This window comes from Dromiciops gliroides, chromosome 4 (assembly GCF_019393635.1).
Source record: "Dromiciops gliroides isolate mDroGli1 chromosome 4, mDroGli1.pri, whole genome shotgun sequence".
NCBI classification, from domain to species: domain Eukaryota; kingdom Metazoa; phylum Chordata; class Mammalia; order Microbiotheria; family Microbiotheriidae; genus Dromiciops; species Dromiciops gliroides.
In genome coordinates, this window is record NC_057864.1 from 48,061,237 (window position 1) to 48,081,064 (window position 19,828).

A 19,828-nucleotide genomic window follows, 5' to 3' on the forward strand; every position below is an offset into this window, starting at 1 on the left:
CACCCAGCAGTCATTTTTGCTTGAGAGAATTCCAGCACGCTTGATTAGATGCAAACACGAAAAAAGTCTAGCAAGCCTGTACTGTTTCTACATATCATCATCATCTCAGGCTTTATCATTCTTAGTTTTGATAAAGTAGGTATGAAGGAACAACTAATTCCAGGCAGAGGATAGTATATATTTTATTCTACTATGTCAAGGTAATATTATCTTGAATTTGAAGTCCACATGCAAATGCTATGGAATCCTTTAAAAAGTTTAAAGGGAAACAACAGAATAAAATATTTGAAACACAGAATCATTTAATGTTTTATTTTCTCAAATAAAAAAAGTTATAACCCATATATGATTGGAGTAGCAAGTACAGTGAAGCAAAGCTATTTTTAGTCCTATAAAACTAATTTCAAACTGTCAGAAATAGCTAGATATAAAATGCTGCAAAGCTAAAAATTCACCAGTGCATTATTTTTGTCATCACTTGGGAAACACGTATAGTCTTGGCTCGCATATTCTTCTACAAAAATATATGAATAAGGGTCCTTGTAATTAAGCTTATGTTTTGTTTTTTCTTTTTATTAAATTGTGAAAAGAGATACTTTCTCCAGCGACATTTCTTATTTTATTAAAATAAAATCCTGCCCAAGAAAGCTACATGCTAAAGAAAGCTACAAGTGTAAAAAAAAAAAATCCTAACGTCCAAACTAGATTAAAATTGCCCAGAATTAAACTGATTTAATTCAGCTGATTTCAATTAATTAATTTAATTAAAATATTTAAATAATGTGAGCACAGGTTTGATTATATCAAGAAAGTTATCAGGAGTGCACACTGAATTTATCAGGGAAGGAAAAAAAAAAAAAGAATCTCTCCATGCACCTGTTTGGGGATCTTAGGCACCAATTCTCCTTTTTCACTACCAGTAAGTGCGTACTGTTGCTTCCGCTTTTCTTCTCCACCTCAAAACAGAAACTTCTTGAGCATGTGTTTTATTTCCAGGGCATAATTTATTGACTGTTTGAGTGCTGCCTCCGTGTTCAAGTCAAACTCCATGCCTAGCCAGCTGCTTCAAGAACCGATTCAAACCTGTCTGTCTTCCTCTGTAAGCACTTGCCTGACATCTCGTGAAACCTCTGTAATTTTCTTTTGATTACAATGCAGTCAGGCTTTCAGTGCTTTCTCAATTAACATTTGTCAAAAACATCACAATCTTTGCAGAAGTGTCAAGTAGCTGCTGCTCAACTAGGGCTCCGGTGCAGGGAGGAGAGAGAAGGGGATGGAGGGGGCGGGGGGCAGGCACAAACAGTTCTTGCCCTCACAGGCCCCTGTTTCCCACAATCGACTCTCCTTATTAGTACATTATGGGATCATTGAAGTGTTCCTTACTAACCCTGCAGGGCACTGGACTTCCAAGTCCAAGAGGTTTGAGTTTGAATCCCTCCCCTAAAGCCTGCTGGTTATTACAATACCTTTCTCAGCCTCAATTTCTACTTTGGTAAAATGGGAATAAATAATAGCACATACCTCACAATAAGAAGGTATATGTGAAGAACTGTGTAAACCCAAAAGTAATGTAAGAATATGAACTACAATTTAATTAGTGCATCCTCAGTTTTCATAGCTCCTCCATTGTTTGTCAAAAAAATTAAGCATCAATAAAGGGATTCGTGACAACCACCACAAATGGAAAGGGTGCATAAGAGTGGTTGGGTCATGAAGACTTGCAGAGGTTCAGGAACTGCCTCTGACCTAGAGTGGGCAAAGCCCTTAACTGCTTGGTACCCAAGGCAACTCTGTGAGCACACGTTAAATAGCACAGAGGACCTAGACCCGGATTGGTAGAAAATGTTTCAGTATCTAGGTTTTCTTTATAGCAAGGAAATCCCGGATCCAAGCCCAATCTCTATCACAATTTAGGCTTCATTTCAAGAAACCCAAAGGAGGTTAATTATGGCTATTTTGGTCTTTTCCCCCTGTGATGCAATATTATAAAATCACTTTGCCTCTATTTGGGAGCAGGTGTGGCAATGAGGATTAAGTGGCTTGCCCAGAGTCACTCTGCTAGTGTCAAGTGTCTGAGGCTAGATTTGAACTCAGGTCCTCCTACATTCAGGGCCAGTGCTTTATCTACTGTGCCACCTAGCTGCCCCCCTTGCCTCTATTTTTAATACTAATTCTTATATTAAGAAAAATGACATTTGAGGAGACTGTAATGTATTACTAAAAAACACAAATCAATTAAATATTTATAATTTCTATGACGGTAATGTGAAGACAAGCTATGTAGTGGAAGAAAAAACTCATTTTGAGCCATTTACCCAGGCACTGAAGGATCCATTTTGGCACTCTCACCCCCAATCCCCACCACACAACTTGTTATATATAGCACATGAATGTGGACAGAATAAAAACTATAGAAGAAAGCCTTTGTATCTAAACTTTTTAAACTGTTAGAACTTAAGAACTAGCACTTTCCCTTTACGATCATAATAGCTAGTACTTACTTAATACTCTTGGATTTGCAAAGCATTTTACATGTTAACTCATTCTACTTCATAACAATCCTGTGAGGCAGGTGCTGTTATCCTCATTTTATACATGAGAAAACCGAGGGTGAGAGAGGCTAAATGACTTGGCTAGGCTGTCACACTGCTTTCTAGTCAGTTTCTGAGGAAGGATTTGAACACAGGACTTCATGAGTCCACATCTAACACTATACACAGCATAAAAAACAAAAATCTGGGTAGCAACACTTTTTCTCCTACTTTGGCATTGGGCAAATATTTTTCCTAGACTCTTTTTTAAAAGGGGTCTGTGTAAAGCATGTATAATCAGAAGCTTATTTCTCACATTTGCTGTATTTCAACCCTGCTTATTGTTGTTGTTAATGCTGCTTTCGACATTTAGAAGTCTGTAAATAGATGTAGAAGGCAGAGTTTCAGTCCAGAAGTTTTTACTAAAACCTTTCCTAAGGACCACACATTTGATATCTGGTGAGAATAAATGGGAGTTATAGTATGACTCCTCAATAGAACATAAGAACCATTAAGAAAACCCAAAGATGTGCCTCTCCTCTTGCAATAACAACCACAGTATAGTCGAATTTTAAAGCTTGCAAAGGAGACTTGGAGATTGATTACCCAGTCCACCATCTCCCTGCATCCCCAGAGCTGAAGAAGCTTATTTCCAAACCTGTGAAGAAGGGTATTATACACTAAGCATACTTAGTAATATCGCCAAGTTAGTCAAGCTTCCAAGACAGGGGGGACAAATTGGCTTTTTGACTCCCTTCTAGCAGTAGTGTTAAAGAGAGGGTAAAACTGGTTAAGCAAATGCACACATTTAACTGGGCCTCTGCCAGTTACATACTCATTATTACATCAAAGTTGGGGTAGATTTATTATGTTAGTTGTCATTTAGATACTGGTATCTGCCATTATTATTTCCCCAAAGGAACTGAATGGAATATATACTTTTTTATATTATAATGCTAGCTTCAAATTTTCTCTCCTCCACCTAACAGAACGCATTTTGTTTGGGGAATCTTTTCTGTAGACTTCATAAAGCTAAAATGATCATTTGTTAAATTACCCTTTCTTCATTATGTCTAAAAAAATCTCACTGATGACATTTTATTGAGCACTTAACAGCTGAATAAGAATGACTTAAGAAATGGACATTTGTGCTATTTAGATCCTAATTCTTTAAAAACAAAAATATACCTGACTTTTAGTGAAAATACTTTCATTTTTCCCCTCACATGGTTGAGATATATAACTTAACTGGTACAAAGTAAATATTCTGTCATATTTTTTTAATGAGAAACTAGTCAAGATGTGATTCACACACACACCCCCCAATATGGCTGCAGTATAAACGTTGTGATCTGATTAAGTAAATCAGATTAAGGAGAAAAAGTCTTTTATATAGAGAATAGAAATGGGAGTTTTATTGTCTTGGGGGTTTTGTTTTGTATTTTTTTTGCAAACCTACTCTAGAGCTATGTTATGAGGTAAAAAACAGGCCAAGACTGGAGAAATAGAGTAGGAAGACTGGTAACATACATACTAGTAATAACAACCTAATAGGAAAACATAGATGATGGGCCAAAAACTCAGAAGGAGAGAACATGTAATAAATGAAAGCCCCATATCTAAATGAATAAACAATATATATATTTTTGCTATTAAGGGAGTGGGGGAGATCACCTTAAAATAAATGGGGGTGTCTTCTAAGAGGTAAGCTAGCATTTTGCAAAAGAATCCTTAGTAAAAGTTTAAAAGGAAGTGAACTATTTTTTTCAGCATCCTTTGGACCAGGTCTACAGTGTGCGAGACAGGGCAGCAGATCCAACACTGATGACTTCTGAGTGAATTGCAGTCAGAGCAGCCAGCTTCAGCTGCAGAGAGAACACAGACCAAATTTCTCCCATCACTGTTTTATCGGCTGCTTTGATCAAACTGCTGTGCAGGTTCACTGTGGCTGACTCAAAGTTCCAAGTTGGAATGGTTCTACAAGATGGTGATCATCCCAAAGCGCATGGAGCATGGAGCATGGGGCTTGAAACTATATATGTATATATGGCAAAGCCTCAGCAATAGACAATGGGACAAACTGGGGCAATGGTAGGAGTGATGTCACGTGTGTATTAAAAAACAATCGTAGCATCATTAAGTGTTAAATAATAAAATGGGTAAGCAAATAGGAGAATTGGATGGGATAGTTTATCTTAAATTCTCCAACTAAGGCTATTTTTCAAAGTCACTTACAGAATTACTGTTTGGAAAAGAAAGGGGAAAGGTGGGGACAGTTGTCCAAGCAGCCGAAAAGCAACCTGGATATTTTATAATTATACAAATCACCTTTGGAGAACCAGGACAAGTTGACAAGATTTTGTTTAGTTTTTCCCATTGTATGTCCCCAAGGGAAGGAAACTTATTTTTTATCATATTTGCACACTCCTGTGTTCAGTAAAGTGCTGGCTACATAGTGGGTAATTAATAAATTCTTATTTAATGAAAGAATGAATAGTGAAATATAACATTATGCGCACCTTATAACAAAGATGGGAGAAGGTGAGAAGTGAAGATACAAATATAAACCATGAAACTGCCTCCAAGCACTCATAAGCTCACTTTGACTTTACAATCCTGTCTACCCTGACCCAGAAAAGTTACAGTATCTTACGGCCATCATAAAGGCAACCGCCTTTCTTCAGAGCTGCTGGAGGCTCCTTATAACAAACGCACGTTATCAGAGACTTCACCTTTAACAAGAATATCATGCTTTTTATTTATTGATTTTTTAAAAAGTTGACTTAAAAGGTATGTCTAATCAGATTTATTTCCAAACCTTAGATGCACTGGCCGACCACCTATTCTAAATAGCAACGGAAGAAGCCCAGCGATTCACTTCCTTCAAAAATACAACTTTCAACAGCTGACAGAATGATGAAGGCATAAATAAAGATTTGTGTAGGGAACAGGGTCACAGCAAGGCCAAATTCTAACTATGTTCCCTTGGTGGCTTTTGACAAACTTATAGATGAGGAATGCTTTATGTTAGCAAAAGAAAAACACCGCCACCACCTACAAAACATCGACACCATACAACGAGGGTCAAGGATACAGCCCAAATTTCTGGTCTGAGGAGCAAAACATATAATTAGCTTAAGAGAATGATTCAGGCACACTATCACTGCGGCCTTCCTACCCAGGACGAAGATTTAAGTGTTGAAACATTCAGCAGGGGGATGTCATTGGTGCAGCCTGGAGCTGACAAAGTCAAGACAGACACAGATTAGAGATAGAGGGCCTCGAGAACAAGTCAATACATCATTACTGTCCCTGTTACAAGAAATGACACAGACTCCGGGTTCTCTATCATGACCCTAAATTAGAAATTCAACCAGAAGCAACTGTGTCTTTTCCTTTTAAGGTCCTGATGCCATGACATTGTTCAGAATTTGAAAGAAAATGTTCTTATGACAGCTCTTGGGAAAAAAAAAAGATCCTTTATTGGACAACATAAAAAATATCTCCATCTTAACGATGAATAACTTTAAATAATTGCTGTTTCCAAAATGTCAAATAACCACATTATCAAAAACTTTGAATTAACTCATTAAATTAAAACAGTAATCTGGAATTTTAAAATCATGCAAATAAGATGAGTATAACATATAAAAGAATATTTTATTAATTCCCATGTCAATTTATTTTTTTAGTGAAAAGGCTTTGCTCTGATCACTGCATCCACTCCAACAGTTTCATATGCAGGACTAACGAATGTGTTTTAATAGTTTAGTTATCTTCTAGTGGAAAACTGAAAAGTAGATGGGTTTAAATTATTCTTGTGAGCTGTACATTCTCTAGGTCATCATTTGGAGTTCATCTAGTCACTAATGGGGAAATGATTTACAGCTACCACCAGTTTACAAGAAACAAGAAAATATAATTTCACATCACTCACTTCTGATAAGATGTTGGAGAAACTTTTCCTCCTTCTAAGCAGACACAGAAGACTATGACTGGGATGCCAAACTCAAGAACATTTATGCCTGGCAATGCACATTAACTCTGCCAAATCTCTTGAGACTCCCTAACACACATTTCCCTCAACCACTGGCGCCAAGAAGTTAAAAGGTCTGCATGTAGATTGTAATCAATTCAAAAGTCAGGTAGGAAAGCACAAAGCTAACAGGTATCTAGCTTGAAATTTATGAACTCTTTTATTTTTAGCAAAGAACAACTAAACTGACACATCATGATAAAATATTATGGACAAAGCCTTATCCCAGTTTTTGTTTTTGTTTTTTTAGTGACATTTACAATAGCTATCATATTACTGTTTTCATTCAAAAATAGCCCAGTGAGATTATGAAATAGCACCCTAATACACTATGACATATGACAATACTGATTGATTCACTCAACAGACATTTATGAAAGACCTACTAAGTGCAGGCTATTTAAATATAGTTGGTAGAAAAGGAGGAGGGGGGAAGAAAATGAGGAATAGGAAAATGAGTAAAAGGCAAAGGAAGAGGAAGAAGAGGAAGAAGAAAGGAAAAAGAAGAGAAGAGGAGGAGGAGGAGGAAGAGAAGAGGAAGAAAGAGAAAATAAGAATAAGGCTCAATAGACTAACTCAAATGGAAGTGTATTTTAAAATATGCTATTTGAAATAAACTGCTAAAAAAAAAACAACGCACCCTTGTAATTATCAATAAACAAGTATTCCTACCTTGGGCAGGATCTGGTGGGCCAAATTCCAGAGAATATCGTAAAATGAAATTGTTGTTCCACACATAAAGTTGATTATCTCTTGGGTTGTAATCTACTGCAGCAATGTATTGGTACTGGTTGGGAAAGGGAACATCGACATATTCCCCTCTGTTTAATCTGGTATTGTAAATATAATCAATTGCATTCTTGCCCGTTTCACTTTCATTGTCTTGATAGACTGACCGAACTACATAGAGGACTCCACAGATCATAAAAGCATTGGAGGCAGCGCGTTTATCATAAATGGTCTCCCAAGTTGCTTCAAATCGAAGAGTATATGGATTCAATTGGCTAATAACTATCATTCCATTGTTCTGCTCAGTGGCATAAATAACCCACAAACCATTTTCATCAACAGCTAAGTCGATATCAGTCTTCCCTCCCCAACGATAAGGAGAAGTATCATGGTAGTTAGCGTAGTTTATAATTGCCTCTCCACTTTTAATTCTAGTCCTCAAGTCAAATTTCACGATGTTCCTGGTTCTCTCTTTATTAAAAAACACAGCGCCATCATAGACAACAAATCCAGTACCATCCACCCGATTGGGCAGTTTATACGTCGTCGTTTGGCGGCTATTTTGGAAGTCCTCCAAAGAAGCGTATTCGATCAAGGTGTCCGTACGATATGGGGTCCATGGCATAAAATAAATTTTATCTGCAGCCTGAAGAGGGTCTTTGCACCAAGCACCTGCTTTTTGCTCAGCCTCATATATACACGGCGAATCCACAATTGCTTTCAACGTCCCAGGGCAAACAAAAACTAACAGTCACAGAGAGAAGACAAGAATTATGAGTTAAAAAAAATAATATGTAAAGGTAAGTAAGTGTAAGCTCTAATGACTATGAACCAGGAAGGAAAGATTCACTTCAGCAGCATGAAATTATAGCTCATTATTTTTAAATTGATGCAAATACCATCCACCTTTCTAAAAGTTACCATGTTCAATATATCAACATAGAAAGTGGATTGGGACAATTTTCACAGTTCAAACCAAAGCTTAATGGCATTCTTAATGAAGTTGAAATTATTTGTGTTTTACTTTTGCACTTTAATCTTGGGCTTTAGCAATTTATGCAACAAAGTATTTCAGCAACTCTCTAGTAACATAAGAAGTATTTCATTTAAGTCCAGGCTCCTCACCTTCCCCCACCCCCACCAACCTCCTCTCAAGTCCCCAAAGTGATATCTCCAAATAAAACAAAAACAAAAAACAAACAAAAAGTGAACATTTGTTTCAAAATTTAAGGAGGGGGGCTTAAAATAAAGGGGCCTTAATTTATTTTCTAAAAAAAAATTTTTTTTTAATTTAAAAACACAAGTAAAGCAAAAATGCAATTAGGAGCAGAGTGTACATAAACGAAAGCAGTGAAAGAAACAGACCAGGAAAGCCTGTAACCATGGCATGCTATGGAGAGGGTTCTGGAAGCCAGGCAGGACGGCACATTAATAACAAATAAGTACCCAAGGGTGTGAGAAAAAGAGAGGTACAGTATGAAGAGAGACAGAGAGAGAAGGTTCCTTGCCCCCCCACCCCGGCCTCCTCGCAAAGGACTTCGCAAACTGGAGCCCACCACCTCCTTTACCAGCCAAATTTTTATTGCAAACAGTCGACTTCCCTGGGAGGTGCACTTATGAGATCCTGCTGATTAGTAGAGTATTGAGAGTGTTGTGGGGGGAGGGGAGTGAGGAGGTGAACATCCATAAGGCACATAACAAGGACCTGGGGTTTGGACTGTATTTGGTTATTTACCTTTTTGCTCCACTTCTATTTTAAGCATCAGGAAGAAAAAAAAATAAAAAAAAAAGAGTGCAAGGAGAAAAGAAAAAAGATTAACATAAATTGACTATTAGTCTTAAGACTGAATTAGTAATAGATGCTAAATATAGGGAGAATAAGAGCTGTACTACTTTGGATAAAGAGAAACAGACAACAGGAAAACCTAAGCAAGAGAAAGATTCTAAAGTTACATAAATGAACATGGATCAATCATTTTAGTAGATTAAAGAGGCAATACAGATATGTTGGCATGTTGCTTCACTTAATGTACCTAAATAAATAATGAAAGCTTTCACTAATGCATGGTATACATACTCTCCCCTCCCCAATGTCACTCAATAATCTCACAAAGTCCTATTTTATATAAGCATGCACTAAACACACACACACACACACACACACGCACACACACACTCACACATGCATGCACACACACAGATTTAGCTTTATTTTTTTTCCACATTAGCCTACCACCCTTAACTTCAACCAACACTGATTTTTTTTTAAAAGGTGAGAGGAAGAGTAGGAAATTATTGGCCAATTTATTAAAGACCAAAATAGTATAATGTTCATTTCAAATTTTTGTAAATATAGATAAGGTAATAATTTTATCCAAACATAATTAAGTTAGATTATGTGGATTTGTGGGTTAAAAGAAGTGGCTAATTTCTTTTAGTTTCAGATCTTCTGTTAAAATTCTATTCAATCTTATTCCCCCCCCCAGCCCCTCACTTTTAACTTCTTTACCCTGAAGTCCTTAATAAACTCTATATAATCTAAATCTAAAATTTTAAACCAAGCTTAGAAAAATTGTAAGCAAAATACATACAAGAGAAAAGCAAGCACAGTAGGCAAGGAAGAAAAGGAAGAAAGAAAAGTATTGGTTAGCTTATTAAGACAGTCTCTTATCATCAAATTTACTACAGAATAGCAGGCTAGCATGCAGAAACAATCAGACAGAGCATTCAAGACAAATGCCCCCCTCCCACTCTGCATATTCCACAAAACAAATTTAATTAACAGTTATCTTACATGAGCAACCCCCACTCCATCTACCCCCCCTACAATAAGCCCACCCCCACAAATTTAAAAGGCTTATATTATTACATGAAGAAAGTTACATAAGAATTTGGTTGCTGAAGAGTCTATTCATAATTATCAGCAATAAAATTATAACACATTATTAGGAGACTTTGAAGTATGTTGCCTGAGTTTCATCAAACCACCAGAGGAATAAGCATTGGTCAAGTCTTTTTAATAGCAATGCTCAGCTGTATGGGCATTGCCTATTATACTGATAGCATGACAACACAAAGCTCGGTCTGCACTTATTCTCCATGCTACACATTGGCCGGATCTTGTTTGCTGTTGCCACTGGTGGTGGTTGTGATTGCTGTTCTTGGTTTTTTGGGGGGCAGTGGGGGTAGAAAGTTTCACAGAGAAGTAGTTTTGGCCAAATAAATGGCAACTCACCCCCTCTATCTTTGCTAAGGTCAACTAGTTTAATAAGCATTTACTATATACCCAGCACTCTGATATCTTCAGGTAACATACTTATTTCTCTCTAATTTCTAATTCTGGATTTATTCAAGTAAATAGACAGTTTAGGGCTCTCTGCAATTCGGAGTTAATGACTTGCAGATGATTCCTTCTGTGCACATAATGCATGAACTTATTCCTCAATGAAGAGCAATATTGTACCTGCTTAGAATCAATAATGGTAGGGGAGTGATAGAATGACAAGGATAACAGAAATCATTAGTTTTATTTCTGCATTATAGCCATATAGGTTTTGGGTGATAGATGGTTATAGTCATTAAACAAATGCTACAAATTCCATTAAATATGAATGGAGGATAAAACATGTTAGTATGCATATATGTATATAGGTATAATTTGTCTAAATTTCATTAAAAGTTTAAGCAGAAATATAAAAATGAACATTTTTACGTTTGTATTCATTTCAACAAGCTGAATTGTTATTTAAAGTATTAACATACTGTACAATGAAAGGGGAAGAAATCAGGTAGGTAGTTATCTGCTTCTTTATGACTGACTCTAAGTATTATTTAATTGGTTGTCCTGATGAAAACTGAGCGGTAATATCCAAACTTTAAAGATAATAGATAACATTTGGTGAATCATTTCAGATAGATATTTTAAAATGCTTAAACTTCAACCATATGAAACTTTTTTCTAGAGACCCCAATAAGAATAAGCATGTTAATCCAGCCTTGTATGTGTATGTATGTATGTATCTATATATACCTATACACACACATCAAAATTCTAACATCATCTCCCCATTTAAAGAAAATTTCCAGGCCACTCTCATCACAGAGTAACATAATTAATGGAATTGGCTTTCTTTCCCCAAGTGTATAACATAAATTGTTACTTGTCCTAAAAAGGCTGGTTTAATAAGTGTACACAATCAGCCAAGTCCATTTGCACGTCTGTAGAACAAACAAATATACATTACCTATCATTGTCAATAGAGGATTGCATGTATAGGCAGGAAAGGAATTGGCCTCAGAGAAAGTGAGGCATATACAAATACATTACAGACATGTATGTGCATGTGTACATGAGTACACACACATATGCAAACACTCTGTACCTAGAGTGACACAAAATGAATTTCATTCTGAATCCTCAAGACATCTGTCCAATTATTTTTCTCACCATATGAAACTTGTAGCAATACTATGTAGTATTATTTTTCATAAGATAATTAGAAATAAAAGTTATTTACAGAAAAAAAGATAATCCAACTTTCTTGGGGTTTGGAGGGGGTTAAAATGCCACCCAGAGGCCTCATTTCTCAAGACTTCCTAGTGCATCTTAAATTTATTCAGGAGATCATGGGAAAGAGCAGGACAAACTCTCAATACTTCCAGTAGTGATCAAGAGTCTTGTGCATATATGTGTACATGACTCTATTTATATGTGAGGTGTTCAGGTATTACATTATAACACATCTGCAGCTATATCTCCATGTATGTTCAGGACCTCCGACAATAATCAGAAGTTATCTATATACATACTTGTTCAATCATTACACATGAGGTATTTAGATAGTACATATACCATTTATATATGTATGTACCATATATATATGAGTGTGTCTGTATGTGCTTGGGTACCTTACACAGTGCATATTTTAAGGATTGAAATCATACTAAACTTTTAGTATTGCTAATGGTTTCTGCTGAATTCATTCATATCTAAAAATTTCAATGAATACTGAAATTTTTTTTGTCATTAAATGTGGAGGAGGAAGAAAAACACATTTTTAGGATTTGTAAGTTCCTGGAGGATGTTTTGAGATAGTTACTGGCATAGTGCCATGTGACAAAAGATACCAAAGAAATGTTATTTAATGATGACATCATTTCCATCCAATCAGTAAACTGTAGAAAGAGGCATGCAAATTCGACTGGACCATGGAGGAGAAACACAATGGAAGAGGAGAATATGGGCAAACCAGACCCTAAAAGGAGCAGCAGGTAGAGGAGACAGATAATAGAGAACGTGATAAATGAAACTTTTTTTTTAATGTAGCATGGAGAGAAGGATGACAGAAATCACGCCATTTGAAATGCTTTAAGAATAATTTTAAAAGAGCCCTCTAACAGGGAAAGAGGGTTTTTGTTTGTTTGTTTGTTTGTTTTCCAGCTCTACGGAAAATCTGTACGAATCAAACTGTGTGGCACCACTACGTAAGACAATTCTATTTTCTTAATGTGTCATTAGGAGGGAAAGAAAAGCCACAGACCCATTGCTGCCTCGTGCCAACATCTAGGAAGCGAATGTAAACTGAATTACCAGTAAAGAGAACAAATACTTTTCTGAATCTGGTTCTGTGTTAGAGTTTAATGCTCACACACAATGGACTAGACTTCTGAACAGCTGAAAAGGTAAAATTTCTGAAAGTTAGAATGACCAGGAGATATCCAAACTTTTCCCCCTTTCAAACAGCATGAGAAATTACTGAAGTCTGAAAATAATATGTGCATAATACTGTTCTTGGTCTGTGGCCTGGGTTACGGGGACTGGCTCCAGGGAGACACAGATCTTGGCAGCTCTGACTCATTCCATTGTTAGGGTCAGGACGTGTATCCCTTTTTTAATTGGAGGATTGAAACCATGCTAAATTCAAGTAAAAGCGACTTTATGGAACAGAATGATTTCGGTTAGCTCAAAACAACACAGTTCCTCTGGTGGCAAGAAGAGAATGATTATATAAGCCACCAATATTACACACAAGGGAAATGGAGCTAAAGATCAGTGCTCACAGTAGGCTTCCAATCCTACAAATGGTACAGGGGAAAAAAAGGAAACGTACACAGAAAAGCATCCATTTTACAGGAATACGGGAACACACGGCAAGAATGAAACAAAAAAAGATGATCTGTGTTTGGCCTTTAACGGATGTTCCATAATCCTAAATCACTCTAACAGCAGAAAGCACTTTTGGGGGAGCTCTTCAAATCTTTTCATTTTTAAACATGTTGAGTGAATAACCATCTTCACTGGCAGTTTGAACAAGACGAGTCTCACGTCAGAACTTTCTTCTGGTTTCTAAGCCTGTAAATGCTATGATTTCAGTATGCCTCTGAATCAGATTTTATATGTGAGGAAAGATGCTTATTTTGGGGGTGAGTATAGACAAAGAATTCTGGCTTCAGGTGGCCTACTCGCTTATGGGTCATGTGACCACTTGTCCCTTTTAAAATGAAGGGCAGTGATTACAGGGAGTGACCCAAAATGGTGTCACAAAAAAATAAGTGATATATTTAAGCTTTTGAGTTGACTCAAATAGGAATGGCTGAATGAGAGCTGAATAAATAAAAGAGGATTCCCGAAATGTAAATTCTGGTGATTAGAAATTTGAAGAGTTCGTAGATTCTTAAGCCACTGGGGATTCCTATTTATGATTTTCATCATTCTTTTAAAAAATATATGTTCTTTTCTAAGGTGCCACTAACAAGAGGTGCTTTTCCATAATTTTGTTCGGTGTGTTTAATCTGTATTGACTTTGCTTAGTGGCATGGACAAATTTGCTGTTGGATAAGGCAATGGAAAACTCCCTCAACAAAACTGAGCAATGAAGGAAGTCGTCACCTCCATTACCTCAATGGTGACTTTCACCATGTACCAAAGTAACCACAGCAGCAGGTAGCCTTTCAAGGGACTCAGGATTAAAATTGAAGTCAATTCCTTCTTTAGAAAGCTGTGAGCCAAACCAATTTGTCAGCAACTGGTATTGGGCAAAAGTACAAATTTCTATCTGGCCTATTGAATAGCTAATTCAAGTTTGTTTTCTGGAAAAACACTAGCCTTAAAAGCCAAACACTTAAGAACACAGACAGACACTTGGCCAGCGTCACATTATGGCTTCCTTCCACACTTGGTGAAGCTAATTGGAGGCCCTCGTCTGTAAGTGCTCTGCATACATAATGGTTTGGGAGGCCATAAACGTATGCTTCTCTTGCATGGTGTTGTGTCCCAGCATCAACTGGAAAGGTTAGAGGAAGTGAACAAGAACAAAGCGTTTATACTTACTATAAGGGACACATTCATATTGGACTTCAAGGTATTTGTATGTTCCAGGACAAGGGTCAGGAAATACATCTGACCCAGTAACTACTATGCATTGTGTTCGGTTGTTACACCTGTAATGGGAGCAAAAAGAAAAGCTCATTAATTTAAACTGCAATATGAATTTGTAATTTGCTATCAACTCAATGAAGCAACACAATTAACCAATATTAGATCAATTGAAGTTTGCAAATCAAGTGTATCAAGACAGTATATTTCAATTCATGGTTATCTAATTTCATAATAACTATGAATTCAGGCTTTACTAGAGATTGTAGCTGTAATGGGATAAATAACTAGTGTTTCATGACACAACAGTCATTTTTATTAAAATTATTTCTTTGCTATTCAGCTGTTTAAAATATACTATACTGGGGCAGCTAGGTCGTGTAGTAGATAGAGCATCAACCCTGGAGTCAGGAGTACCTGAGTTCAAATCTGGTTTCAGACACTTAACACTTACTAGCTGTGTGACCCTGGGCAAGTCACTTAACCCCAATTGCCTCACTTAAAAAAAATATTTATATCTATCTATCTATCTATCTATCTATCTATACACTATACAGTGTAAAACAAAACCAAAAACAAACCAGAAAAACAGCTTCACAATATTTTAATCCTGAAGGAGGGAGGGAGGGAGGGAGGGAGGGAGGGAGGAAGGAGAGTTTAGAAATGAAAATAGAAGAGCCTAGCTGGCTTTCTTGAGTGTTGTCAGCAAACAAGAGGGAAATACTCGATTGAGGGGATTCTCTTTAAGAATTGCTGATGATTTACTAGGGAGTTTCATGAGGCACATATATGTGAAGTTATTTGCCCACAGTCACAAAGCTAGTAAATGTCAGAGGCAAGATTTGAATCTTGGTCTTGCTGACTATAAGGCCAACACTCCATCCGCTAGCCAGGCTTCCCATAAAAGGGAAAGAAATATAGTCATGAAAGCAATTGTCTGGCCCCTGGCAACTTGCAAGATAATTGCTCTACCACAGGTATTTTCCAGAGTCTTGAATACATAATCACAGGCCAGTGTGATATACCTCCTATACAAATGTTGCTTCCCACCCATAATGCTAAGATTAATTGCCAAATTCTTTTGTATAAACTGACACAACGAAAGGACATAGATGAGAAGTTATGATTTAATTCCCTGGAATAGTCTATCTTGGTATACCAAATTAAAATGCTTTATTATTCCAATGGTAAACCTCTTAGGGATATACATCTCTTTCTCTAAGTTAGAATAGCCTATGTCATGACTGAGCAAAATAATACATATTCAAAGTTTGTACAGTGGTCTCTATGGCCATGTTCTTTTTATTCATCAGAATCAATGGTAACCCCTTCTGGAAGGGGTGTTATGACAAAAGTCATGTACTCCAGAATTGAAATGGAACAGATTAGGAAACAAAAATCCAGAGAATCAACTAAGGTCCTATGAGCTAGTTAGTGGTAGAGCCAAGAATTAAAACTAAATCCCCAGAATGATTAGTTCACTGCTAAATTGTTGGCTCCTGAAAAAGAAACTAATATGCTCCTAAATTAAGAGGTAGAAGGCACCATATAGGTAGAATCCAACCCCTTTCATTTTACAGGTGAGGAAATGGAATCTCTGAGAGGTTAAATAACATGCCCAAGGTCAAATAGATACCAAGTGGATTATTCAGAGCCTGTTTATCTGGCTTTGTTTGGCACCATCAGTAATGGACAAGCACTGAGAAGAGAAGGAAGAAACATTTATTACTGAAAAAAAATCACAGATTTTTTTTTTTGGAGGGAGAATAGAAAGGGGTATGACCTTTGTAATAATTGGACTGCAGTCTCAAATCAGATTTGTCTTGGTTCCTTGGAAGAATCACAAAATCTGAATTAGCTTTTAGATTTTAATATGACAAAATTTAAAAGAGTAATACAGGTCAAAGTATAATACACTGACCTTGAAGAACTCTTGTAGTGTTATTTGAATTATATTATAATGGATATTACTCAAATAAGATCAAAATTATTAATGACAATTTTATTTTGATTAACTTATGATAAACTATGACTTCTCCTAAATGCAACACTGGCATAGTAATTTTGAGCATGTAGATAGCTTGAAGGTAATGATGCCAAGTTTGTTTGAAATGCCCCTTTTTAAAAATCCCTACTGTAATTATCTGTTTCTATTTTATTTTACTTTGGAGGAAAAAGTATCTGTGTCCTGTATAAGTGAAGTAAGGAAATGGGAATTCTGGTTAAAATATATATATATATATATATATATATATATATATATATATGTGTGTGTGTGTGTGTGTGTGTGTGTTCTCGTCATTTAAACGGCAGCCACATCTCATTCCTTTCAGTTCTGATGTAGCTCAATACACAATGCTGGCTAGATAAATTAAGAACTCAGCTCTATAATGTTACACACACAAAGACAAACACACATTAATTTGATGCAAAAAGGAGAAGTGATGTCAAACTCATATAATTACTTCCCTTCAAAGGCCACTGGCCTACTTCTTGCTACTACTGATCCATAAGACCACAGAATCATAAATTTAGAGCAAGATGGGACTCCAGGGGTCATCTAGTTCAGCCCTATGCTGTCTCTCTCCCACCTACTTATTTTCCCCACTTAACAGATATGGGAATTGAGCAATTCAGGGAGAGAGAACATGACCTGTTCAAGCACACTCAGGTAGTAAGTGGAAGAATTTGAATTTGAACACAGAGCCTCTGACTTCATATTCAGTATGCCTCTCATGGTACTGTTTTTTCCACTTGAGACAATACATTTGTGCTTACTATTATAATTTCTTGAAGGTGTCCTCTATAAACAAAGACACATATTAATGATATATAGATAGACACATAGATAGATATAGTTTTTAAACTGAACAGGGATTTCCCAATAAGGAAAATCCATCAAACAACACAGATTATCATCAACTCTGCAACACACTGGCTCAAATGGTTACCTGAGTCATTGAAAGATTTCTCAGAATTTCACAGTCAGCGTCAAAGAAAGGACTTGCTTGAATGCATGGCATCCAAACTCTGTGACCACCTCCCTATCCACTATGCCAACCTATTTTTGTGCACTAAAATAATTAACCCTTTATTTTCCCTAGTATTTCCTATGTGAAATGCATGTGCATGTATGTGTGTTACGAACAGGGGAAAGAGAGAATAAGGAAATTATGAAATTCATGAACTTCTTCCCTAAAAAAAAAATGGGTCCTGTTTCTTGAAATTCTCATAAATCTTTGTCAATCAATGACATCCCCACCCACCTAATTCAAACTTAAAAGCACTACATAAATAAAAGGTATCCTCGTTCTCAGAATTTATTAATGAACTGCAGCTAACAGACTAGCATAGGCATATAGAGAAAAAAATCAATTGGAATTTCTATCTCATAATACTGCTAATATTGCTGGCTTCTTTCAGTAATCCTTCATCTTTTTGAGAAGTGCTGCCTAAAGCAGAAGATTACGGAAGTTTTCAAGGCAGAAGGGGAAGGAGAAGATTATCTCCAAAACAGAATGAAAGAGGACACTTAGATTTTGCTCTGGGAACTGAGCACCTTAAGTCTTGAGAGTAGGAGCAGTAGAGGAAATCTGATGAAACAACTCTGATTATCTCAGAAATAAGAGCCTCTGCTGCTTAAGACGGGGAGCTGGGAAGCTTTTCTGGTTACTGCACCACTCCCCCAAACCACCAAGATAATCTTACACCAGATCATGGAAGTCTCAGACAGCCTGTGAAGTCCTATCTCAAGACACAGAACCAAGAACTGGCATCATATCTCAACTCTGGCCCTTTCTGAGGCCCTGGTCAATTGTAAGGAATATCCTTCAATAAATCCCATTAAGTCATGCAAATTTTACGCAAAGGAATATAGATAGGTTCTTGATCTATATGCTTTCATTGGGATTAGGGAGATTACAGTCTTCTTTTGCCAGTGTAGACTGGCAACTTCTCTGCAACTTAAGTCTTATAAAATTGCCTAAAACACTCAACAATTAAGTGACTTTTCCTGCATGTAGGAGACTGCAATCGCTTATCCTTTGCATTTTAAGAAAAATCTTACAAACTTAGAAAATGGAACTAACTCAGCCATATAAGTGTAGCAAATGTGGAAGGAGGAAATAGGTTCTCCTTTACTGAAGGTCGTGAAGCAAACACTGGATGATTAATTGGCATGTTCTAGAACGAATGCTATCTTTTTAGGGGTGGGTCGGACTAGCTTCTGAGGTCTTTTCTGACTTTGAGACTGTCTAATAAGTAGAAAAGTACAAAGGAGTAGTATTTTTAGGGGGAATGACATGAGCTCTGTTCTGGATATGTTGATTCTGTCATAGATATGTAGAAGTCATGTTTAAGTATAGGTAGGCAATATCAATGATCTTTCCATGGAAGTGGTATCTGTTACTATAACTACTCCATATGTCTGTATATACATCTTCATTCAAATAAATCAGAAAAAAGCATTTTACACAAAGGAAAAAAAATAATATATTTTTAAGATCTCGTGATAGAAATTTCTTTGTACTCATAATGTTTTAGATGCATTATGATTAACATTAATAATATATTTAAAATACATCTAAGGGAATCATTAACAAATTCCAGTTGTGTTATTATTATTCCAAGTATAAAGGTAAATAATAATATCTCAATAGACAGAAGAGGGAAATAACATCTCTAAGTAAATGAATCAGTATTACATGATTTGAAGGCAATAAAAAGTTCTGTTTGACCAAAGGGACCTGAATTCTATATGGGCTTCTCACTTTCCCCCTCTTTCCCTGTAAAATTCAAAGATTTAACCACCAGACTTTCCAAATATGTCCCTGTCTTATCTTATTTCACTTTCCTGTATTCTCCAAAAATTCTTGAATTTCTGTCTAGATATACAGGGCAGGCCTAAAGTCATGATGTTTTAATAACTTTTTTTTTTTTTTTTGGCAGGGCAATGAAGGTTAAGTGACTTGCCCAGGGTCACACAGCTAGTAAGTGTCAAGTATCTGAGGCCACATTTGAACTCAGGTCCTCCTGAATTCAGGGCCGGTGCTTTATCCACTGAGCCACCTAGCTGCCCCCAATAACTTTGAATTTTCACATGTAATATAAATTCGTTTCCTCTATATGTGCTGTATATGATGCTGTGACATTGCAAAT

The 19,828-nt window shown here is 36.5% G+C and overlaps 1 protein-coding gene across 39 annotated transcripts in view; it reads right to left on the reverse strand.

Annotated features, from left to right (window-relative positions):
• ADGRL2 (adhesion G protein-coupled receptor L2) overlaps positions 1-19,828 on the reverse strand; it is an 869,983-nt gene that overhangs the window by 49,725 nt on the left and 800,430 nt on the right. For 21 of the 39 annotated variants that reach the window (XM_044001737.1, XM_044001738.1, XM_044001736.1 and 18 more), the window contains 3 exons: positions 14,627-14,736; positions 9,032-9,046; positions 7,240-8,040 (listed from right to left, as the gene is read on the reverse strand). In XM_044001737.1, coding sequence (XP_043857672.1) covers positions 7,240-8,040; positions 9,032-9,046; positions 14,627-14,736 — 926 coding nt within the window. Of the gene's footprint in view, positions 1-7,239; positions 8,041-9,031; positions 9,859-14,626; positions 14,737-19,828 lie in introns of those variants that run through there. The other 18 variants (XM_044001762.1, XM_044001754.1, XM_044001759.1 and 15 more) reach the window with 3 other exon arrangements.